General features: G+C 44.3%; 1 protein-coding gene across 1 annotated transcript; it reads right to left on the minus strand.

Annotated features, from left to right (window-relative positions):
• Window positions 1–8,027: 8,027 nt before the first annotated feature.
• On the minus strand, window positions 8,028–18,486 carry ccdc149a (coiled-coil domain containing 149a). The gene is made up of 12 exons (XM_030088154.1): window positions 18,354–18,486; window positions 17,390–17,551; window positions 17,214–17,252; window positions 16,382–16,489; window positions 16,136–16,252; window positions 15,522–15,694; window positions 14,223–14,295; window positions 13,961–14,045; window positions 13,084–13,228; window positions 12,824–12,900; window positions 9,838–9,930; window positions 8,028–9,103 (listed from the first exon to the last, which is right to left on the minus strand). Exons 1-12 carry the CDS (start codon window positions 18,402–18,404, stop codon window positions 8,550–8,552), a joined length of 1,677 nt encoding a protein of 558 aa, XP_029944014.1. The 5' UTR covers window positions 18,405–18,486; the 3' UTR covers window positions 8,028–8,549.
• Window positions 18,487–19,732: the final 1,246 nt, after the last annotated feature.

The following is a 19,732-nucleotide window of genomic DNA, read 5'->3' on the forward strand; positions in this document are numbered from 1 at the left end:
CGTTATGACATGATTAGTTGTGTCTAGTACCTCAGCTAGCAATCATTGATAGTATATACAATAACAATCCTGCTAATCCACGACTCACAAAACTGATGTTTCACGACGGGGAAAAAAAAGACAGCTAAAGAAAAAAATTCTAGTTTTCGTTTACTCATTTATTGAACTCAAAAAAAAAAACTCATGATTTGACAGACTGGGAAAAAAAACTGTAACAGTGATGCAGAGCAACAGTAGCTCTTAGAAAATAAATAGAAAGTATTTTGAGATAACTCTTATTGAGCAAAACCTATGTCAGCTTATGTCTCGGCCCTCGATAGTACTCGTAATATTTCATGAGGCCCTTTGGGAACGTTAGTCGCCCACGTTTGGGCTGGAGAGAATTTCAACTAGCTCAGGGTGCTTGTCCATCATAGCATCTGCTCAGCATGATTTCTTCATTCCCTTGATGGTCACATCTCACCTGACCTCACCTGGAATATTAACATTTTCCATCGGTAAGTGTAGGCATTGGAGACTTGACCTCCTGACCTACTGCTGCACTGTGCGGTTCTAAACTGTACAGGAGAGAAAAGGAAAGGACTAAAAATATCTCTCATTTTGTTCAATCATTGATGATAAATTTGCTATTCTGTTCCTTTTATTCTATACCATAAAGGCTGACAATCAGCTCTGATCATGAATTGCTTCAATTTTCTTCATGAATGTCCTTCCATTTCAAACCATGTGATGGTCTTTTTTCAAGATTTGCAATGTTATTCTATCCCTCTTTTGCACTATCAGAGCAATCCAGTCAGTAAAACGCTCACTTTATATCTTCACTTATCAAACATATGGAAATGAACCAGCCTTCTTCAACAAAACTGAATATATTCAAGATATAAGTTTTTACAAAGATGTGTTTTGTTTTATTTCTAAATCTAAAGGCATTTTTGATAAGGGCTGAGTGGAGCTGAAGTTTTCCTCACAGATTATGTGCAAACACTTAATTCCAATTGCAACCTGGGCACCTTTGTGCTAAAAAAAAAAAAAAAAAAAGAAAAAGAAAAAGCCTTCTTTCAGCCCCTACAATTATGAAGTGATGAATCATCTGTCACAGAAGACAATCATTGCCGTTGACACAGGTAATTACGCAGTCTGGACATTGCTAACAAGCTGCATAATAGTGAATGGTTCATTGCTTATAGCTGAGCGATTGATGGCGGTGGTTAAGACGGAGTCGACGTTACAACAAAGTAATAGTGCTTTAATATTCAAGGATAATTTAAAATAGTTTTCCACCTTGCTGTCTGTCTCTTTTTCACAGACTATTAAATAGCAGCTCAATTGTGTATGAAATAGCTCTGGCAAACATAGCTGCAGAGATGGCAGTGAGCACAGACCAGAGGTTAATCCTTTAGAATATGAACTCAATCTGGATCCACCGGCTTTAAAGAGCCAGATGCAACACGGCTGACAAAAGGACGATATCGAACATCCACCCAGATTAGAAAAATAAACGCTATTGTCATGTACATCCCTCTTTATTTTATGAAATATTAAGCACTGAACGGATCAACAAACACATACTCGGGGTATTTTTGTGATCATGAGGCTGCTTGAGTGTATTTGAAAAGGAGTCAACATCTCTTTTTAGAGCACTGGAATCAAACGTTCAAAGGATAAAAAAATGTCAGATGATTTTTTTTTTTCTTCTCGATTCCAATAAAGCTTCTGTCGTGTATGTGCCAACAAAATCCTGCCATGTATTTGGTTTGCTTCCAGTTTCACTTCACATTACAGGTAACGGCAACAATAAATCTGAACAGGATATAGAAAATTACCACAAAACCAAAAACTACAAAGACAGCGGTGACAGACACACAGTAAATCTCTCAGAGGCAAAAACAAACTGAAGATGCACGAAAAAAACCCCAGAAAAACCTGCAAAAACCAACATGCTTCCTAACTGCTCCTCAAACTTTTTTACAGCGTGTACAACCTGAGGCAATATTGAGCTGTGATCTGAATGGACACACACACACACACACACACACACACACACACATACAGAGAGAGAGAAAGAGAGAGAGTATTTATGAGTTGGCATGGTAGTTTAATTTCACCTTAAAAAGTCGAGACAAGCATGTTCACCTCCTTTGGAAGTGTGTCGTTTCCCTTAAAAATAGAGGAAAGTGAAATTACTGCTCTTGGCACAGAGCCAGTTAGAGGTTTTACAGAAATACACTAAAGCTTTGCAAAAAAAAAAAAAAATGAAAATCACCCAGAAAAAACAAGTTGAGGAAAATCCATTAGCATATTGGGGTCTATGTAGCAAAACATGGCCGATGAGTTCATGCCAGCCTACAGGAGCAGGCATAGCGATGCCACCAGATCAGCGATGCAGAGGCGATGCTCTTGCTGGAAAAGCAGTATTAGCATCAAAGTCACGCTGTGAGGTCGAATTTGTGAAATTGTGCATGATGAAAGTTGGAGAAATCCTGTGCCATGAGGAGCAGCCAGCTTTTGCCAGCAACTGGAGAGAAAGGCTATGGTAGAGAGGATTTCAGATCTTTTTGACGGACTTAGAGAGCCACATAAATTTTGGGAGGACATTTTATTCTATTTGGCACCAGGAAAGCATTGTTCAGAAATGGCACAGTGTTGGAAATGCACTTCAATTTCTTCAGAAAAACGTTCACTTCTGCAGGACATATTCAATAGATTCCATTAAAAGCAGACTTTTTCATAATATACTTGCACTTTTTTGCTGTCAAACAAAACACAATGGCATTCTCAGTATTTAGAGATTAAAGAAATTAGAGATTAGATTAAAAACTTCGAATGAAACATTTAAAATTCATTAAAACTGGTCATGCCAAACACTGATCACAATGGAATGAGAAGAGACGAGAGTCCATCTGATCCACTCTGAACACGCTCGCTTTCACCCTCATTCCACGTCACAGAGATGATATTTTTAGACGGGAAAAAAAGCATTTTTTTTTCATTGCAGTTGTCAAAAATGTCACACTGTCCCTGGCCTCTCATATGTGTGATGGAAAACTGTCTCGCACTGGAAAGAAAAGCAGAAAGCAAGGCGAGGTGAAAGCTTCTGACACAAAGTGCTCTGAAAAATGTTGCATTCACTCATTTGAAACTGCAAACACAACCTTAGCATGGTCACAGACACAGCAAAGTACAACTGGAGCAATCTAAAAAAACTCTTGAATTTTGAAAAAAGGCCTCTTGACAAACCAAAGTTCTCATAAAAAGCTGAAGCGAGGCTCTTTTCGGGGGCTAAAAGCCAAATGAGGTTATTTTCTATCCCATCAGACCAGAAAGCCTTTTCCCTCATACTAACAGAATCCTTTAAATTCTGTTGTACAAACACGGAGCAGACGATCAAACATCATTTCCTCTTCTTCTTCTTCTTCTTCTTCTTGTGTCTCGCCCTTCACTTGGTGACCCTCCTCGGCCAGATGGCCGTGATGGTTCCAGACCTCCTCGGTTTCACAGTTATTGGGGCTCCTGTGCCTCTGGGAACGCTCCAAACTTTCAAAAGGGTTTTATTTGCCCGCCCTGATCTGTGGCTCGCCGTAGTTCGATCTCAGGAGCCGAAGCAGAGCTACTTGGATTTCTTGGTTTATTTCATGTTCTGACATAATGTGTGAATCACTATGAACTATGAATTAAAACCCACGTTAGAATCTTGGAATTTCTTCTGTGTAAATCGAAGGAGATATTCAGTTTATCTTCACACTTCACACTTCAATCTTGCAGAAATCCTGTGGAATTTGAATCAGCGTAATTAAAAACGATTATCCAAAACATCCAGAACGAGTTCGGCGTGACCCCCGATTCCCCGGCCGGCGAGTCACGGCGGCGTCCGCGGCCGGTGTCCCATCACTGATATCACATCGCCCGGTCCTGTCAGCTCTTATCACGCCGGACCACCATCTCCAATCTTAATAGAGATCTGACTGTATGGCCGGGCGACGTGCTGACCCCTCGCCTGGCCTTTCTGCTTATCGGCCGTCCACAAGCTCTCGCTCCTGCAGCACCCTGTGAATTTCCCTGCCTTGCTTCCCAGCGGGGCCTCGGAAGCCAAGTTGTTGTTGTTGTTGCTGCAGTCAGTTTGTTTTGACAGCAGGAAATATGGAAACTTCTGAGGCAGGTTGCAGGGCAACAAAGAAGCACAAACATCAGAGCAGGCCGTATTACTGGGATGAAATTTCAGAAATATATCATGAAGACCGATGAAGACTCCGGGTTTATTCCCAATTTCTGTCGACGTGCGATGGCAGTGTGCAACATGTACAGACACACAGCTTCACCCAGCTATGATCCACTTCCTCGAACCAACACACACACCAAATCACCTCGACTGAAGCACCCAGAGAAAACCCATGCACACAAAGGGAGAACATGCAGACTTGATAAGGTCCAGAATCAAATGAAGGTCCTTTCTCTGCTCAGTCATTTCACAAAAACGTGTTATCACAATTCCAAAGATAACTGCAAAAAAAAAAAAAAAAAAAATGTTTAAAAGGCACAGAGTGGAATATTTGACTAAAGTCACTTCTGTGTGCTTGGGTAATCACTAGTATCTCCTCCGTTTTTCAGTTTTCCCTTTACTGAGTCGAAAGAAAGCTTGATCCAAGATTATCTGATGTGTTGGCACCAGCTGCAGCTTCTCCTCTTGCTTCCATCATAAATGCCGATACTGCATCATTCAACAGGCACAAAAGTGCTTTCACAGTGTTGAACTGAACAGCTTCGGTTGGTTACTTTCCTCTTTTAAGCAGAAAACTTCGACATCTTATAGCTGTGTTTATGTGCCTACATTTGTTGAAGGGTAACTGTATTGTAATCATAGAAGACTGATTCTGATGTTATTAAAAAAAAAACCTTTTTCTTGTATGGATAGGAAAAAACTTACACGATTTATTTATTTGGATCCACTTCATTAACAAACACAGTGTCTAAATACTTCAATTCCACATGTATCAAAAGGCAAATGGCGCAATTATGTATTTTTATTTTTGTGTATGAACGCCACATGAAATGAGGAAGGAAAAAAGATGACAGCCATGCTTTACCCCGCCGTCCTTTCTATCATCTCAGATAATAGCAGAATCGTCAGCATCAGAGCAGAAAGCTGCCCTCCTCCCGGGGAGCAGAGCTGCACGGCTCCACCGGCTCGAGCGCCGCAGAGGTGCTACATGATATAAAACTCAGGTGAGCGTAAAAAAAAAAAAAAAAAAAAGGGCAAGGTGAGTGAACGGCGCCCGGATCATGAGGGCACTGATCACCACCGGCGGGGGGGGCGCGCGGTGGGGAGAGTAATTAACCCTGCTGCGCGGATGGCTCGGAAAACTGCTGGCTTCAAATGGCCCCATCCACCAAACCTCTGGAGGACCCCGACTACATGACGGGGAGTCAAACTCTCCTCCATCCATCCGACACCCTTTCTCCACACTTATTAAAGCCAGCGGGCGCTGCTGTGACCTAGGCTGATGCCTTTCACTCCCCGTGCTCACGCCCGGAGGAGGTGGAGGAGCGGCGATGGAACAGAACAAAGTGAATTAACGGCGAGATAAGATTCGCCTCGTGGACTCGCCACCGAAAACATGAAAAGGCCCGAAGGTAAGTACAAAGCTGCAGACATCACAGGACAGGTGCGTGCACACATACAAACCGTCCATCCCTTGATCTCTCTTTCAAAACAAAATATACTGATGCAGACACACACACAGACACACACACACACACACACTGCAGTGAACGTGAAACCACATGGCCTACCAACCCTTTACCAGGTCACTGTCACAGATAAGAGGCTAAGATTTGTTTCTGTGATGGGCGAGCTGCTGGTGCTGTGGGCTGAGGTTGATCTGGAGGAGTGATTATTGGCGACAACCGCTCTCTGCAACTGTCCGTCTCTCTCTTTTCACAGTTCCTGACACGCTCGGTGCTGACCAAATATAAACCCGCACATCAAGGCTTTGAACATCTGAGAGTGATTCCTGAGTATAATATGCGATCCATCGATTTTCCAGCTTGGATGCTGTATTTTGCAGCATGCTGACAGTCCCCTTGCATACCTGACATGTTTTACATGACAGTGTGGTGTGGAGCAGATAGAAATACATACAAAGAAGAATCTGAATAACAACTTCACGGACTCTTGATGAATATGGATGACGAAAAAAAATAAAAAAATCCTTGTATTTCCCCTCCCAGCAGAGCACCTGTGTCTTAAAAGACTCAAAGCCGCCCTCACAGCACTGACTCAGGCTGTTTACTCCTCAATAGGTCTTCGCTCACGTCCACAGACTTCCATATCTGCCATTTTGGCTCAAAGCATCTGCTATATTGTGAACTGTAGAATTCTATACCTGCAGCATATTGTCAATGTCAACCCATTTCTTCCTCGTCCATATGGGCGCCCGACACCCCGACTTCTTCCGCACGCGAAACTGTTCACTGCTCTGCTCTTTCTTTGCTAATATATTCGAAGCGACCTAACTTCCTTGAGGCATTCAGATGCAAACAAACAACTAAAATTGGTCAGCGATTTTATGAGGAACCCAATGGCAAGCTGGCGTCATCGCGCAAATCCATTAGTTCAGTTTCCATCTGGTTTATAAACTTAAACTTAAAAAAAAAAAGAAAAAAAAAAAGAAGCCCATCTTGCAGCAGCGTGCCAAATCAGCTGCCTGGCACGAGGCCGACCCTGGGTACAAACCACGGCTCTCTCTCTCTCTCTCTCTCCTCTATTTTGTGTCAGAGATTAAAAATAGCAAGTGGCCTTCTGCAGAATAAGCAGTTCATGGATTCTGGCTTTGACGCTGCGTCTGCCTGGAGAGGCCAGCTGTCACCTGCAGGCCGGGAGAGTCAAGCTCGCCACCCCATTCTCAACACACACCAGGCTCTGGACAAAAACGGCTGTGCTTACGCAATGATTTCACAGAGCTGGTAAATTAAAGTTATTTTTAGAATCATGTTATGAGACGTCTTGCTAATTTTAGTGAAATCCTCTGCGGTTGGGACAGAGCGAGAATTATGAAGTTTATGGATTTAATGTAGTGAAAAAAAACATTTATTTCAAGTTTTGGAAGTGAGTTTATACTGTTACTGGATTAACCAGCAAAAAACTAAGCTTTAGGATGTCAAAAGAACGAAACGCAAACTTTGAGAACACTGTTTTCTCTTCCAGAACATCACCATCAAACAAACCAAATGTGTGTGGAAGCTCAAGCAACCATTACAGAAAGTTGACAAAGTCGGCTCCTGGCAGCTGCAGTTTGGATCAGATAGTTTCAAGCTTAAGACTTAATGCAAATATCTGGCTCTCAATCCCAGAAGACCAGCCGGTCTCAACCTGTCGTCTGACAGATCCAAATCCCCGCCAAATGAACTGGAATTCTCCCTCATTCGCATCAAGCGTCGGCGACAAAACGATCATCATGCGAGCTCTATAATCTGTGATTATGTGCACACTGATGATTTCATAAGCTTCTGTTCTCTTTTAAATGTTTTTGTTTGTGAATCAATGTGTTTTTTAGATTTTATTCCCTGATAAACATGTTTTAATGTGGGCGAATTGAACTGAATTCCTATTTTTAATAGGTATTTTCTCAATAGCAGCACTTGTCATATTTTTAATACAATGAAATCAATAAATCAATTAAATTCTTTATTGAATTTCTTCTTTTTTTCTATTTTAGCTGATCATTTGCAGTTTACCAAGTTTTATTTGGTTGTTTTTTTTCCAGCATTCTTAAAGACAGATTTGTTCTGCAATCTGCTAATAATTGTATTCTTTTTTTTTTTTTTTTTAATTAATGTGTGATGATTAGTTCAGGTACTAAATTATCACTATCAATTTTTAAAAATATTTTTGTGGGATGATTACTTCTGTTTTTTTATTTATTATTAATTTAGAATTTTAACCATATCAGAATATTTATTTTGATTAATGTGATGGATATGTGTGAGTTTTTGTTTCTTTGCTCTGCTGAACAGTAAAAACAAACCAAGCTGCAGGTTTATTCTTTTATATTCATAAATAGCAGTGAATATTTCCACATCTAAGGCACGTGTTGATGCATCCAAAACTCAAAACTGAGAAATACACAATGATCAGTTTTCACCCGTACAGATAAATAGACATTCATGTAATTAATTAAATTAGGATCACTCATTCACAAGTTGATACGACACACTCTTTTGTAGCTTTTGGCCAAATTAAAATTCCTTAAAGAGTCAGAGCAAAATGCAGCATTGGGTTCAGTGGCGTCCCTCAGGAACAAAGAGAAAGCAAACAGCTGAGATTATCTTTTCCTGGGAGATCGGAGAACGATGCTGCCAGTTTCCTCATTTTGTCAGCGAAATTCTTGCTCCGGGGCCTTGAGATTTCAACTCCATCCCCGTGGTGATACGGAGTGCTCCTCTGGATTCATCAGGAGTGGCAGGAAAGGTGCTCTTTGTTCTACTGACCAAAACGGCTGTGCGGATGAGACGAGTGCTCGTGAGGAAATGATTAACCAGCCGCTGTAGGTAACTCATGCCAGGTTCTCGCTGTGACGCGTCTCTGCGGGAGGACAGTGGCTTTCCCACTCGCATGAGCTCGACAGCTCCGTGACTTTGCTCTGTGGAAGCGGTGGCGAGGCTTCTTCATAGTCGGGTGTATTATTAGACACGCCGTCCTGGGATTCGCGGGGAAGATGAACCGCCGCTGACTGACTGACGGCGGCGTGTTTCTCTGAAGGCGTCTGGACGTCTGATTCACTGAGGGGGGCGTCCAGCGCCAGGGCGGCCTCTTCCCCTTCCTCCACCGCCGAGCCCAGCTCCTCGTCCTCGGCGCCTTCCACCTCGCGGCCCGACTCCTCCACCGGACTCCGTCCCTCCTCCAGCCCCGCGGCGACCCGCTCTTCCATCAGGGTCACCGTCTCCCCCCCTCTCCTGTCAATCCCATTTGTCTCCGCCCCCTCCAGAGGATCCAGGCTGTTGAGCGGCGCAGGTGCGTCTTCCCCGCCGACGCCATCTGTGCCAAGGTCACTGCCAGCTGTGTGGCATTCCCAGGATGATTCATACGAGCTTCTGTTGTCTGACAGAACTGGGAGAGGGAAGACGAGACGGCTGGTCATTTTAATATCTCACTTGATCTGGAGCTGCAGTGAAAATTAGTTATGAAACGTACGATAACCTCAAACGCTTCCCACTTTTAGAGTTGGACCCTTGTGTCAATGCGCAAAGTTATTTCAATTACTTATATGACTGAGGTGCTTCCATGGCAACAGCCTAAATTTAGCAGCAGCGCCCCAGACAAGGGGACACAAGACGAGTGTGACGCCTCGCAATAGCAACAGCTTAGTTCTGCTTCTTTGCCAAAATATGCTCTCACTTTGGGGATTACTGACCCATATTTGTGGATGTGCAGGCAAAAAGGTTAAAGACTGCACACAGACTGCGAGCCACCTTTTTCCCCACACACACACACACACACACACACACACACACACGCAAAAACACGCAAGAAGGAGGCAACATTACTTGAAGTGGCATCCATATTTATGCCTCCCCTCCCTCTTCCGTACCCCGCCTCCTTTCACGGAGAACCCGGCAGAAGTTTCTGAATGTCAGTGGGCGAGAATTTGTTTCACATTTCCAAAATGCCATGGCATTTGGGCAGCTTGCACCAATGAGGAGCGGAGAGGAGTCGGAGGCGGGAAGGGAAAGGGAAAGGAAGGGACTCGGGTTAAACATGGGAGGAGACGGACGGGGAGTGTTTTAGGCGCACGGCGGCTAATTGCGGGCGTTTAGGCGGGCCACGCGCAGCTACGCACTCACCTTTCAGTGGCTGCGCGTTTATCAGCGCCACGGCGCGCGTCGGACGGAGCTCCGGCTGGAGGCTTTCGCTCAGCGTGATCGTGTCTCGTGTCCCTGCGAGAAGGAACAAACTTCAACATCCAGGACGGAGCAGGAGAACAGAGTGACACACACTGGTGCGCTGGATTACGGGGCGTGCGCTCTCGCGCAGCATCCCAACCCGTGCACGTACGCACCGCAGGAAGAGGCTCGGGCTCCCTGTCATCTGTCTTCATTAGTGATGGCTGCACGCCTCTGAGGCTGACGCCATATGCTGCTCATAGGAGACCGCGCGCCATAAAGCAGACGTCACGAGTGTGCACACAACAGAAAGTATACGCACAAACACAGAAGTCTCGGTCTCGGTCGTCGAAACGGACGCCGCGGTTCTGTGATCGCTGGAGTGTGAGGCGCGAAAACAAACAAGAGGCGCGGCGGGAAAATGGATGGCTGGGTTGACACAATGCATGAGAATCACGAATGGAGAACGGGGAGCATATTGTCAGGCATGCGGTCCGTATTGCGGCGGATGCTCGGTGTTCACAGTGATGTGAGAACAATCATGGAGGATCCTGAAGCTCCAAGCAGGGCCCAACGGTCGACGCTATCTCAACAGTTTACAAAGACCTTCTGTTGTTTTCAGACCAAATCTTGTTTTAATAACTTGAAGATACAGTTTGACTACATCATGAAATACTCGGGGATACCTGTGTTTCATTAACAAGTCCTCCCTCTCCCTGGCACAAGAGGTTTTTCTCCTCCCTGCCGTGGCGTGTTGTTTAGATTGAGTTTGTGTCGTTTGCTTTTAATTTCTTGAGTCTCCTCACTCGGCTGTTTTCACGACAAGGTTATCTTGTTCACCTTGGTTTTTGTTTTTCATCATGAAACTTCGTCTTCTCTCTAAAGCCTGTTTGCCCGTTTTCCCTTCCTGATATGGCCTTTTCAGCTGGGCACTTATCCGCAAGACGATGTCCATCTGCTACGTCAAAACTTTGGGAATAAAGTACTTTAGTCGGGGAGTCTGCGCTGCTTAATTCACAAATGTTACAAATGATCAAGATACACTTCTATATTCATCCCATCAAGCGAAAAAAAAAAATCATAAATTCAGTTTTTCACGTGATAACGAACTGTCTCCTCGAACTGTACCACAGGAGTCCAGACGGACTCTTGCGTGCACGGAGCAGAGACCACCTGACTGAGAAGTGAGAGCCGCTCTGAAGGATGCAGAGGGAAGAGCTTAAAGCATGAGGGCACGCTTTAAACGTCACTGACAGCCACGTGTCCGGTCGATCACTCGTCTGTCTGTCACTGCAGTACAACTCACTGTATACGCCGGAGCACGGATCCAGCAGCGCTACACTATCCTGCATCCCAACAGCCCAGGATCGTGAACTGTGCATCTCAAAGAGGGAGACAAAAAGATGAGAGGTGTACAAATCTGTCAAACATAAAACCACACTGGAAAAGGCGGGGGGGGGGGGCTGTTTCATTCTGGGGTGATGGGAAAAGCCTTCCTCTATGCTTGAAAAAGCCTGTCAGAAGAGCAGGAGAGAGCTTTACGGGGGAGCATTCTGCATCCACCTCTGTCTTTCCAAAAAGCTGATGCGCGCTGACAGGCTTTCACTCGCTGTGTTGCATTTCGGCTGGCGCTCCGTTCGGCGCCGGGGCGGAGCCCGAACCGCAGGACCGCGGCGATCCATCAATCAACAACTTTTATCTGACTCGCCGCGTCCGTGTCACTGTTATTGTTTTCGTCTCGCTCTCATGTAGTCACCTCCAGCGGGCCGCCAAGGCCCCCCGTCCCATCCCGTTTTGCCTTTAATATCCATCAGCCCCAACTTCATATCGCATCAAGGCCACGGACGCTCACATCTCCCTCTATATCTCTGTCTGCCTAACTGTGGTGGACGGCGTGGTCGTCAGGCACTCTGGGCCCTCGCCTACAAATTCCCTAATAACGGCACATTCCCCTAAATGTGTTTGTAATGTGGGCAATCATTTTCAGTAATGGATGCTTGTCAGTTTTATGGCAGGGGAGAATGACGGTCTCATGACAGGGTACCTCCGCTCAGCCACGGCCCCCCCAACCCTTCCCAGCGCCTCCCAATGGTGGCACAACATCGCCCTCCAGTGGGGAGGAGGGGGAACTGTTCTGAGGGGAGCTTCCTGATGTAAATAAAAGTTAAATATTCAAATCTGAAAACAAAAGTATCCAGTTAATTATAACATAATATATAAGAGGAGCTTTCAAATGTTTCTACAAAATCCTGCCACTTTAAAATATCCTCTGCTATTCTTAAAACGAGAAAAATCTCGACATAGAAAATGAGGCCATTTTTCCCCTCCGTTGTCAGATCTAAAGGCCCAGCGGACCACGAGGGTCAGCGTGATGCACGGGCAGCCTGATTCAGTCACTGGTATCATGAGCGGACACATGAGCGGGTGGTCAGCCGAGTCGACACATTGTAAACGGTGGGCGTGAGGTGACATGTTTTCTGGGCGTCTGCCCAGATTTGTCCTGGCATGACACAGTGGAGGGCACGGATGGGCTAAGTGGGGCAGAAGGAATACATACTCCCAATTCCCACGGATACGTGGTAGGTCAAGCCTGAGACGCAGCCAGAGTGGGGGGAGAGAGAGACACAGAGTTAAGAGGCAAAGATCTCATTAAAGTGCTGAAATTCAAAAACAGGAGACACGGAGAGAAATAATTCAAACCAGTCGGCTGGTTGAAATGACTGAAAAAGGTCTAAACTGCGAACGAGAAAACATAAAAAATATAATTGATTTTATGCAACCACATTGTCATGTTTACAAGTTAACATTATATAAACTAAACTAAAAATAAAAAGACACTGTGACTTTACTGTGACTGCTTTACATTGTGAAAAAATAAAAAGAACTCGATGTTTGATGAATTAATGTAGAGATAGTTTCAGGTCTAAAGTTAGTTGCTTCATCTCACCTGGAAGACTCCACAAGCCTGAAACCTCCAAAGTCTTCAGCTTCCTTTCCAAGTCTGCGACTCTGTTTCCCAGGATCCTGTTGGAGCAAGTATTAAGTGTCAGGCTTCTGCAGACTGATCTGTGTGCGTACGCTCAGGTGTGTGTGTCTTCATCTGTTTGCCTTTGAGGAGGGGAAGGATTCTTCCAAGCCGTAGACGAATGTCACAAGAGTTAAACAGTAACCGCTCAGGATCAGCGGCGTGTGTCGTCCTGCGATCACCTGTTGGTGTGCCTCTGGTGCTGGATGACCAGGTTCTTCTCGTGGATGGTCTCCAGCAGCGCCGTGGCCAGGGACTTAAGGTCGTGGATGGACTGAGGCGTGGCTGGCAGGCTGCAGCCCTGCTCTTCCAGAAGCATCTCTTGGACTAAAAAAAAAAAAAAAAAAAAAAATAGAAGCACAGCATGGTGAGAAATTAATATAACGTTTGATTCAACTCAGGGCGGCAGGGGATGACAAAACCAATCGGGATTGACAATCACAGGGAGGCCTTACTGGGAGTAAGACACGTGGGATAAAGATGTGAAGAGGCGAGCGCGCTAACCGACGGCCTGCCAATATAAAGCACCGATAGCATTAGCACGAAAAGTTTAAAATAGAAAAAGCAGAGCGGACGGGGCGATCTAACAAGAGTGGGGGGGGGGAGAACAGCATGACAAGAGCAAGACGGAGATGGAGAGTTGGAAACAGCTGTCTGCGAGGTGACACTCTCCTAACTTTAACTCCGTGGCCCACTGTGCTGCTTCTGCCAGGGACTGTCAGTCATCGTGGCAGGCTCATTTCCCTGCCAGTGGTGCTCTCCGCCACTCAGAATACAATTAGTAACCCAGCTGGCGTCCGGGCGGTGGCTTGAGGGATTGGCAAAAAAAAAAAAAAAAAAAAAAAAAAAAAAGTTATTTAATAATGCATCGAGACAGAGGGAGAAACAAAGAAGCTGATCTGATCCGCCATCAGTCGGGGAGTTTATCATGCGAAATAACAGACGTGACAGACAACACATAACTGGCTTTCCACGTTTTCCAGATCGGCTGCTCCGACGTCCGTCTATGTCGGGGCTTTAAAGGGAATTCAAAGCGAGCTGAACGGTCTGCGTCGCCACCTTGTTTGGCTGAGAGGACTCCGGTAAGGGGGCTGCTGCTTGATTTCCCGTATGCGCTGGAGTTCTTCCTCCTCTCGAGGGCTGTCTGCAGGGAGGGAGAACCAAGGCAAACAGGATGCACACCCTGCTGAGTTTCATGCACAGTTTGAATAAAACCAACTTTTTTTTTTTTCCGATGTAATTTCAAATACAAAGAGATTAAATGGATTCATTATTAATTCAGATTCATAAATAACTGAAAAGCACTTTGAACAATCGCTACCTTGTACTTCATGATGTTTGATTTCAGCAGGTTCACCTCCTCCTGCAGCTGGCTGAAACGATCATGCAAATACCTGCAGCAACAATGATAAACACTTGATAAATGCGGTCGGCGAAGTAAAAGCATACACAAGCAGAGAGAGGAGGCGTGCAGAGAATGCAGAGCATGAAAGTTTGGTTAAAGCTGAAGTTGACAGATGGGGAGTTATGACTTATGAAGAAAAAAAAACTGTTGCAGTAAGTTCAGGTGTGGAATAGTGATCCAGTATTTTAGCATTAGAACACAGTGAGAGAATCTTGAAAGAAAAAAACCAAACACTTCTCTTTGTGTGGATAGTTTTTTTTTTCTCATCACTCAAGTGCTGAAGATTAATCAGCTTCATTTGTTAAATCAAGAAATCTCAGAATATGATGCCTCTCTTTATAATTTGTCAAACAGTTCTCATTTGCTTGAGATGATTCAAGTAAAACAACTTAAAATGAAGGGAAAACATCTTGATGTTTACTGTGATGAATCAGCAATTTCAGTGAAGAAAAACAATTCTTCACGATTCAGAGAGGCGGCAAAACCTGTAAATGAGCAGTTGCCGCATTAAGGTTTATGGAATGCAGCGGTTTGGTACAGCTTTTTGATTTCTTTCTTTTAATGATTTTGTTTATAACTAAAGCTGAGTGAAGTTAACTAGTGAGTCCTGTTAATGGTCTAGGTGGACACTACTGCAAAAAAACCATATCGCAAAAACATCTCGATTTAGCAAAGATAAATAACACTCCAGAACTTCCACATCAGAAAAAACTTTGGCAGTTCCTCCAGAATCCATCAAAGTCTGCATTGTAATCAGGACTTATGAGATCCGCCCCAGGAAATAGAGGTCTGCTGCAAAGGAGAGGTTCACCCAAGGTAGCGGCCCCAGAAACGGCCAATTAACGGCTCTCAGATCCGAACCTACATCAATGTTTCACGAAGTTCAAACGGCACACATCTCAACATCGTCTGATAGGAGGAGGCCGTGTGGATCAGACCTTTAATGTTGGACTGCTGAAAATAAACCCCGCCAACTGGGCCAGACCAGTAAGAAGAAGGTAACTTTAGAAAACCTGAACATCAAACTGATGGAGAAAAAAAAAAAAAAAAAAGGTTTCTGGTTGTAGTTGCTTCATTTGAAGAAGAAAGGAAATATGTCTGAGAGCAATCACAGTAAAGTATGAAGTGTGAGACTCATCGATGTGACTCTGATCAACGTTTAAAAATGAAAAAAGAGAGAGAGAGCGGTTCAGTTTACGTTTGTGTCCAACTCACCTGTTCTCCATACAAAGGGCATCAACGTCAATGATTCGTGCCTCGTGGTTCCCCAAAATGTGGTTGAGCTCCACATTCAGGCGGTCGGCCTTCTCCCTGAACACGTTTCGCTCGGCCTTCACATCCTGCAGCTCATCTGTCAAGGCTTTGACATTGTGCTCCATCTCCTCAATCTAGAGAGAGAGAAAGGGAAAAAAAAAGATGCACCGGGGCAAAAAAGAAGACACCTGAAAGATAAAGTGACAGGTTTTCCAAAGCAGTGTTCATTAAAGCAGAGTTTGCTGATAGTGCGTTCGCCGTTTTCAGCAATCAGCACCTCGGGAGCTCCCCACTGTGAAACCTCATCTACTGTTTTCAACTAAGTGGCTTCGACTGCAGCAGAGGGAAGCAAAGAAAAACTCCTCGAGAGTAGATTTAAAAGAGGAGAAACTTTCCTTTTAGTCTTCATCACATTAAACAACCAAGTTACTGAAACTAACAGCGATGAGGATTACACTGAAAGGTTTAGTGAGTAGATATTTATTGGTAATTAAGAAACATCTTGCATGAGAACTGGGGTGATAACACCACAAGCAGGGATGAAAATAACCTGCTTAGCAAATGCATCTGTCTACCTGGAGTCCGGCTCTCTCCAGCTGGCAAACCAGATCCTCTCGTTCATGCGCAGGAAAGTGGCGCACCCCGACTTCTTCGTCCCCCAGCCTCTGTCGAGTGATGGTCATCCTCAAAAGCTGCAGGATAGACAGTTTTACTTCAGGACAACATCTCCTCTGACACGCAGCACTCCACTCATTACAGGAGTGCTACTTCAGCTGTGTATGAGTTTGTGTTTGTGCTGCTGCTGCTGCTGGTAACTGCACCTTGTTATCTCCCTGGGCCTCTGCAAGCCTCTGAGTGAGCTCTTTCACCTCCTCAGCGAGCTGCTTCGCTCGCTCCCTGGAGTCCCTCAACAGCTGAGCCAGGTTCACCTGGGGACCGAGGAGGAGGAGGAGGAGGAGGAGGAGGAGAGAGGGAATGAGGGGCGGCTGGAGTTCCGGGCCACTTTACAAAGAGTCTGAATCCCGCTCACTGATCCGATTGTTCCCAGTCCTGCACATTTTAGATGATTTTGTGTTCCCAACAAACCCAACTTAAACCAGAGTCTGGTTTTAAGACCGTCTGCGTATCGTGGTGATGCAACATTAATCAGATTCAGGTATGTTTTAGCAGAGAGGCATCAAAAACATGATGACACTAGGCCCTGTGAAGCAGGATCGGGCATTTCCGAGTTAGAATTGTTCAACAACACAACACAGAGAAGTAAAAAGCTGCAAACATATCTTAAAATGGGAACATATAAATATCACTGAACAAAATTCAGACTAAAAGGAACAGACATTCAAAATATGCACGAACCACAGTTAAAGTTATAAATGAAGCATTGTGAGTGTAGTTTCACTTCTTAAAATCTTATCCGCCAGCCTACTGTTTAATTATGGCTGTCAGAGCAAATACAGGCTTCGAAAACTCCAACAAAACACACCCACTGGAATGTTTGTCATACCCATAATTATCTGGTGCACTTCATTACATATGTTGAAAAAAGCAAGCGGGGGAAGAGCAGTGTGTTCAGTCATGTTCTCAAAGTTGCGCTGCAACATATCGAGGTGAAATCCTTCAAGTCAGCAGCACCCAGACAGTTTTACAACTTACTTGGTTCCGTTTTTCTGGTGGCAAAGAGGGATCACCATCCTAAAACATGAAAGAGGCCTTTTAAGAGACGTGAAATTTGCTCCTACTTGATAGAATGAGTGCTAATACTGAAAATGGATTGTTAATCAACTGTAACTTCATTGAAAAGCATCACCTTGAAGGTTTGAACCACTCACAATGAGTTCCCGGTACTTCTTCTTGAGTCCCTGGTGCCGCTCGCGCAGCTGGTTGGCCATCAGCTTGTACTGGTCCCGCTCCTGCTGGCAGGTGTCCAGCTCTTTGGACAGGATGAGAAGTGCCTCCTTCTTGCTCTCCAGCTTCCGTTTGCACACCAGGAACTGCGAGAAGGAAACGCAGAACAAAACACATGCCCGAGAGCAATCGTGAGTCGCCAACAAATACATCTCCTGTGTAATCAAGCTTGTTCTTGGCTTTATATTTTACTTCCATCCCAACTCTCTGGGTGAACCAGTCAAATAGCTTGACTGCACAAACCATAACGCCTCTGAACAGTTCCTGAAAGATGCAAAGAGTGTAATGAGATAAGAAACAGGAACAGTGTGTAGTTTTGTATGTGTGTGTGTGTGTGTGTGTGTGTGTGTGTGGTCTTAAAATGTGTGACAGTTTTAAAATGTTTGATCATTTTAAAAGGTACATATTTCATACGATGCAAGGTTTTGAATGAAATTCCACATAGAAATTGCTTCTTCAGTCAAAATAATAACATGACAAAGATATCATATAAAGCTTACTTGATATTTATGAGCGATTAAACTTAAGATCATCAGATGTATTTAAAGGCGACATCGGTAAAAGCTGAAAAGGCAGAGGAGAAGTGAATGTAGATTATTTACGGATTACGTTCGTGGGCCCACAGGTGGCTTATATGAGGTGTACAAAAATGTGAGCAGAGGCTTTTTTCTCAGAAAGAGTCGAATGACATCCTTTTGACTGAATACACCATCAAAGAGGAGTCCGTGTGAAGACAAAAATCGATAAGACTTCATATGACATTAACCAGCCTCCCTCCCGGTGTGTGAGACCAAAACGCCCGGAGCTTGGTACCATATGGACCGGGCACATCTCCGGAACGGACCCGTCCCCACAGCCTTCACTCCCGGTCTGTGTCTCCTCACTTACCTCGCTGACTAACCCCTGCCAGTCGCTCTCGCTCCTCTTGGAAGACTGCATTATTCGGGAGATTTTTTTCTATAATGTCAGGATGTAGCCCGCTTCTCCACCGTTTGTTTATCCTGCAACGTCACGTTTTTTTTTTTTCTCACCATCGTCAAGTCGTCTGCAGTCAAGACCGGAAGTGAAGGAGCAACTTCCGGTACTAAGATTTAAAACACATATCTTGAATTTCTTTTTTTTTTTTGTCACAAAATAAAGAATTACGTGTCATAAAACTTTAATATGTAGGAGACAAATGAAGCCCAAACTGCTTATATAAACCCTCCCCTGCAATAGACATTATCATAAAAAAAAGTAGAGCAACAACAAGCAGAGAAAATTAACAAAACAGTCACTAAATCAACCTTTCTCTTGAGGGACCCACATTTTCACAACTGTAAACTTAGGCAACTCCCACAACACCCTGTACAATCACAATAAAAGTTGAAGGAAACTCATAACACACAGGCTTTGTTTCCATGGGACAATATTTAGTGACGGAACCAAGTGGAACCATGATGGAGATTGGAGCACACACATAACTTCATGATAATTTCAGCACAGAGACCAACATTGCTGCTTTCTGAAAACACATAGCAATCCCCAGTGTTTTACAGTCCGTCACAAAATATTGTCCCCTGGACAGAAAAACCGTCTTGTTTTGACTGCTGCACACTTCTGCGGTGGCTTTTTTTGTTGTGATGTGGTTTTTGCTGTTGTGTTGTGGCTGTTTGTTGTTGCATTGCACCACTGACTCATCTGGACCACTGTAGTTTGGTAGTCTGGTGACACTTCTGGAGTTTTACTCATAATCCAGTTTTCAGGGCTTCACAATGAAGCAGTCATCAGTGTGGGATGTTGCCTATAGAGACATTCACATCTAGGCCTTTCTGTATGACGCTCCAAGCTCAGTGGCATCTTCCCTCTGAGAATGTCCCATCTGAAGTGGTCTGTCAGTGACCAGGCACTGCTGATCGACTGCGGTGTTTCGTCTTGATCTCATGATGTCAAAACGTGCAGTAGGATGAAGAGGACTGTTTAAATAAGAATTGTGATTGAACCTAAATTTAGTTGATTCATGGACCAGAAACTTCTGATTTTGCAGCCAACCACTTCTTGTAGAGAACAGCATGTTATGCAATAAGAAAGAAAACACTGAAGAGGGCATGCGCATTCAAATGTGAAGAGAAGGTCAAAATACAACACCTTCAAGAAATTATGCTGCATTTAAGGAGCATTACAAAATTATATCTGAAATTCAAATATTCCTAACTTTTTGAGAGTAGTGTATCTCTTTGTTTTTCCTGAAGCAGCTTGGGATTCTCTCACAGGAGTTGGAAAGAGTT

This window comes from Salarias fasciatus, chromosome 3 (assembly GCF_902148845.1).
Source record: "Salarias fasciatus chromosome 3, fSalaFa1.1, whole genome shotgun sequence".
NCBI lineage: Eukaryota > Metazoa > Chordata > Actinopteri > Blenniiformes > Blenniidae > Salarias > Salarias fasciatus.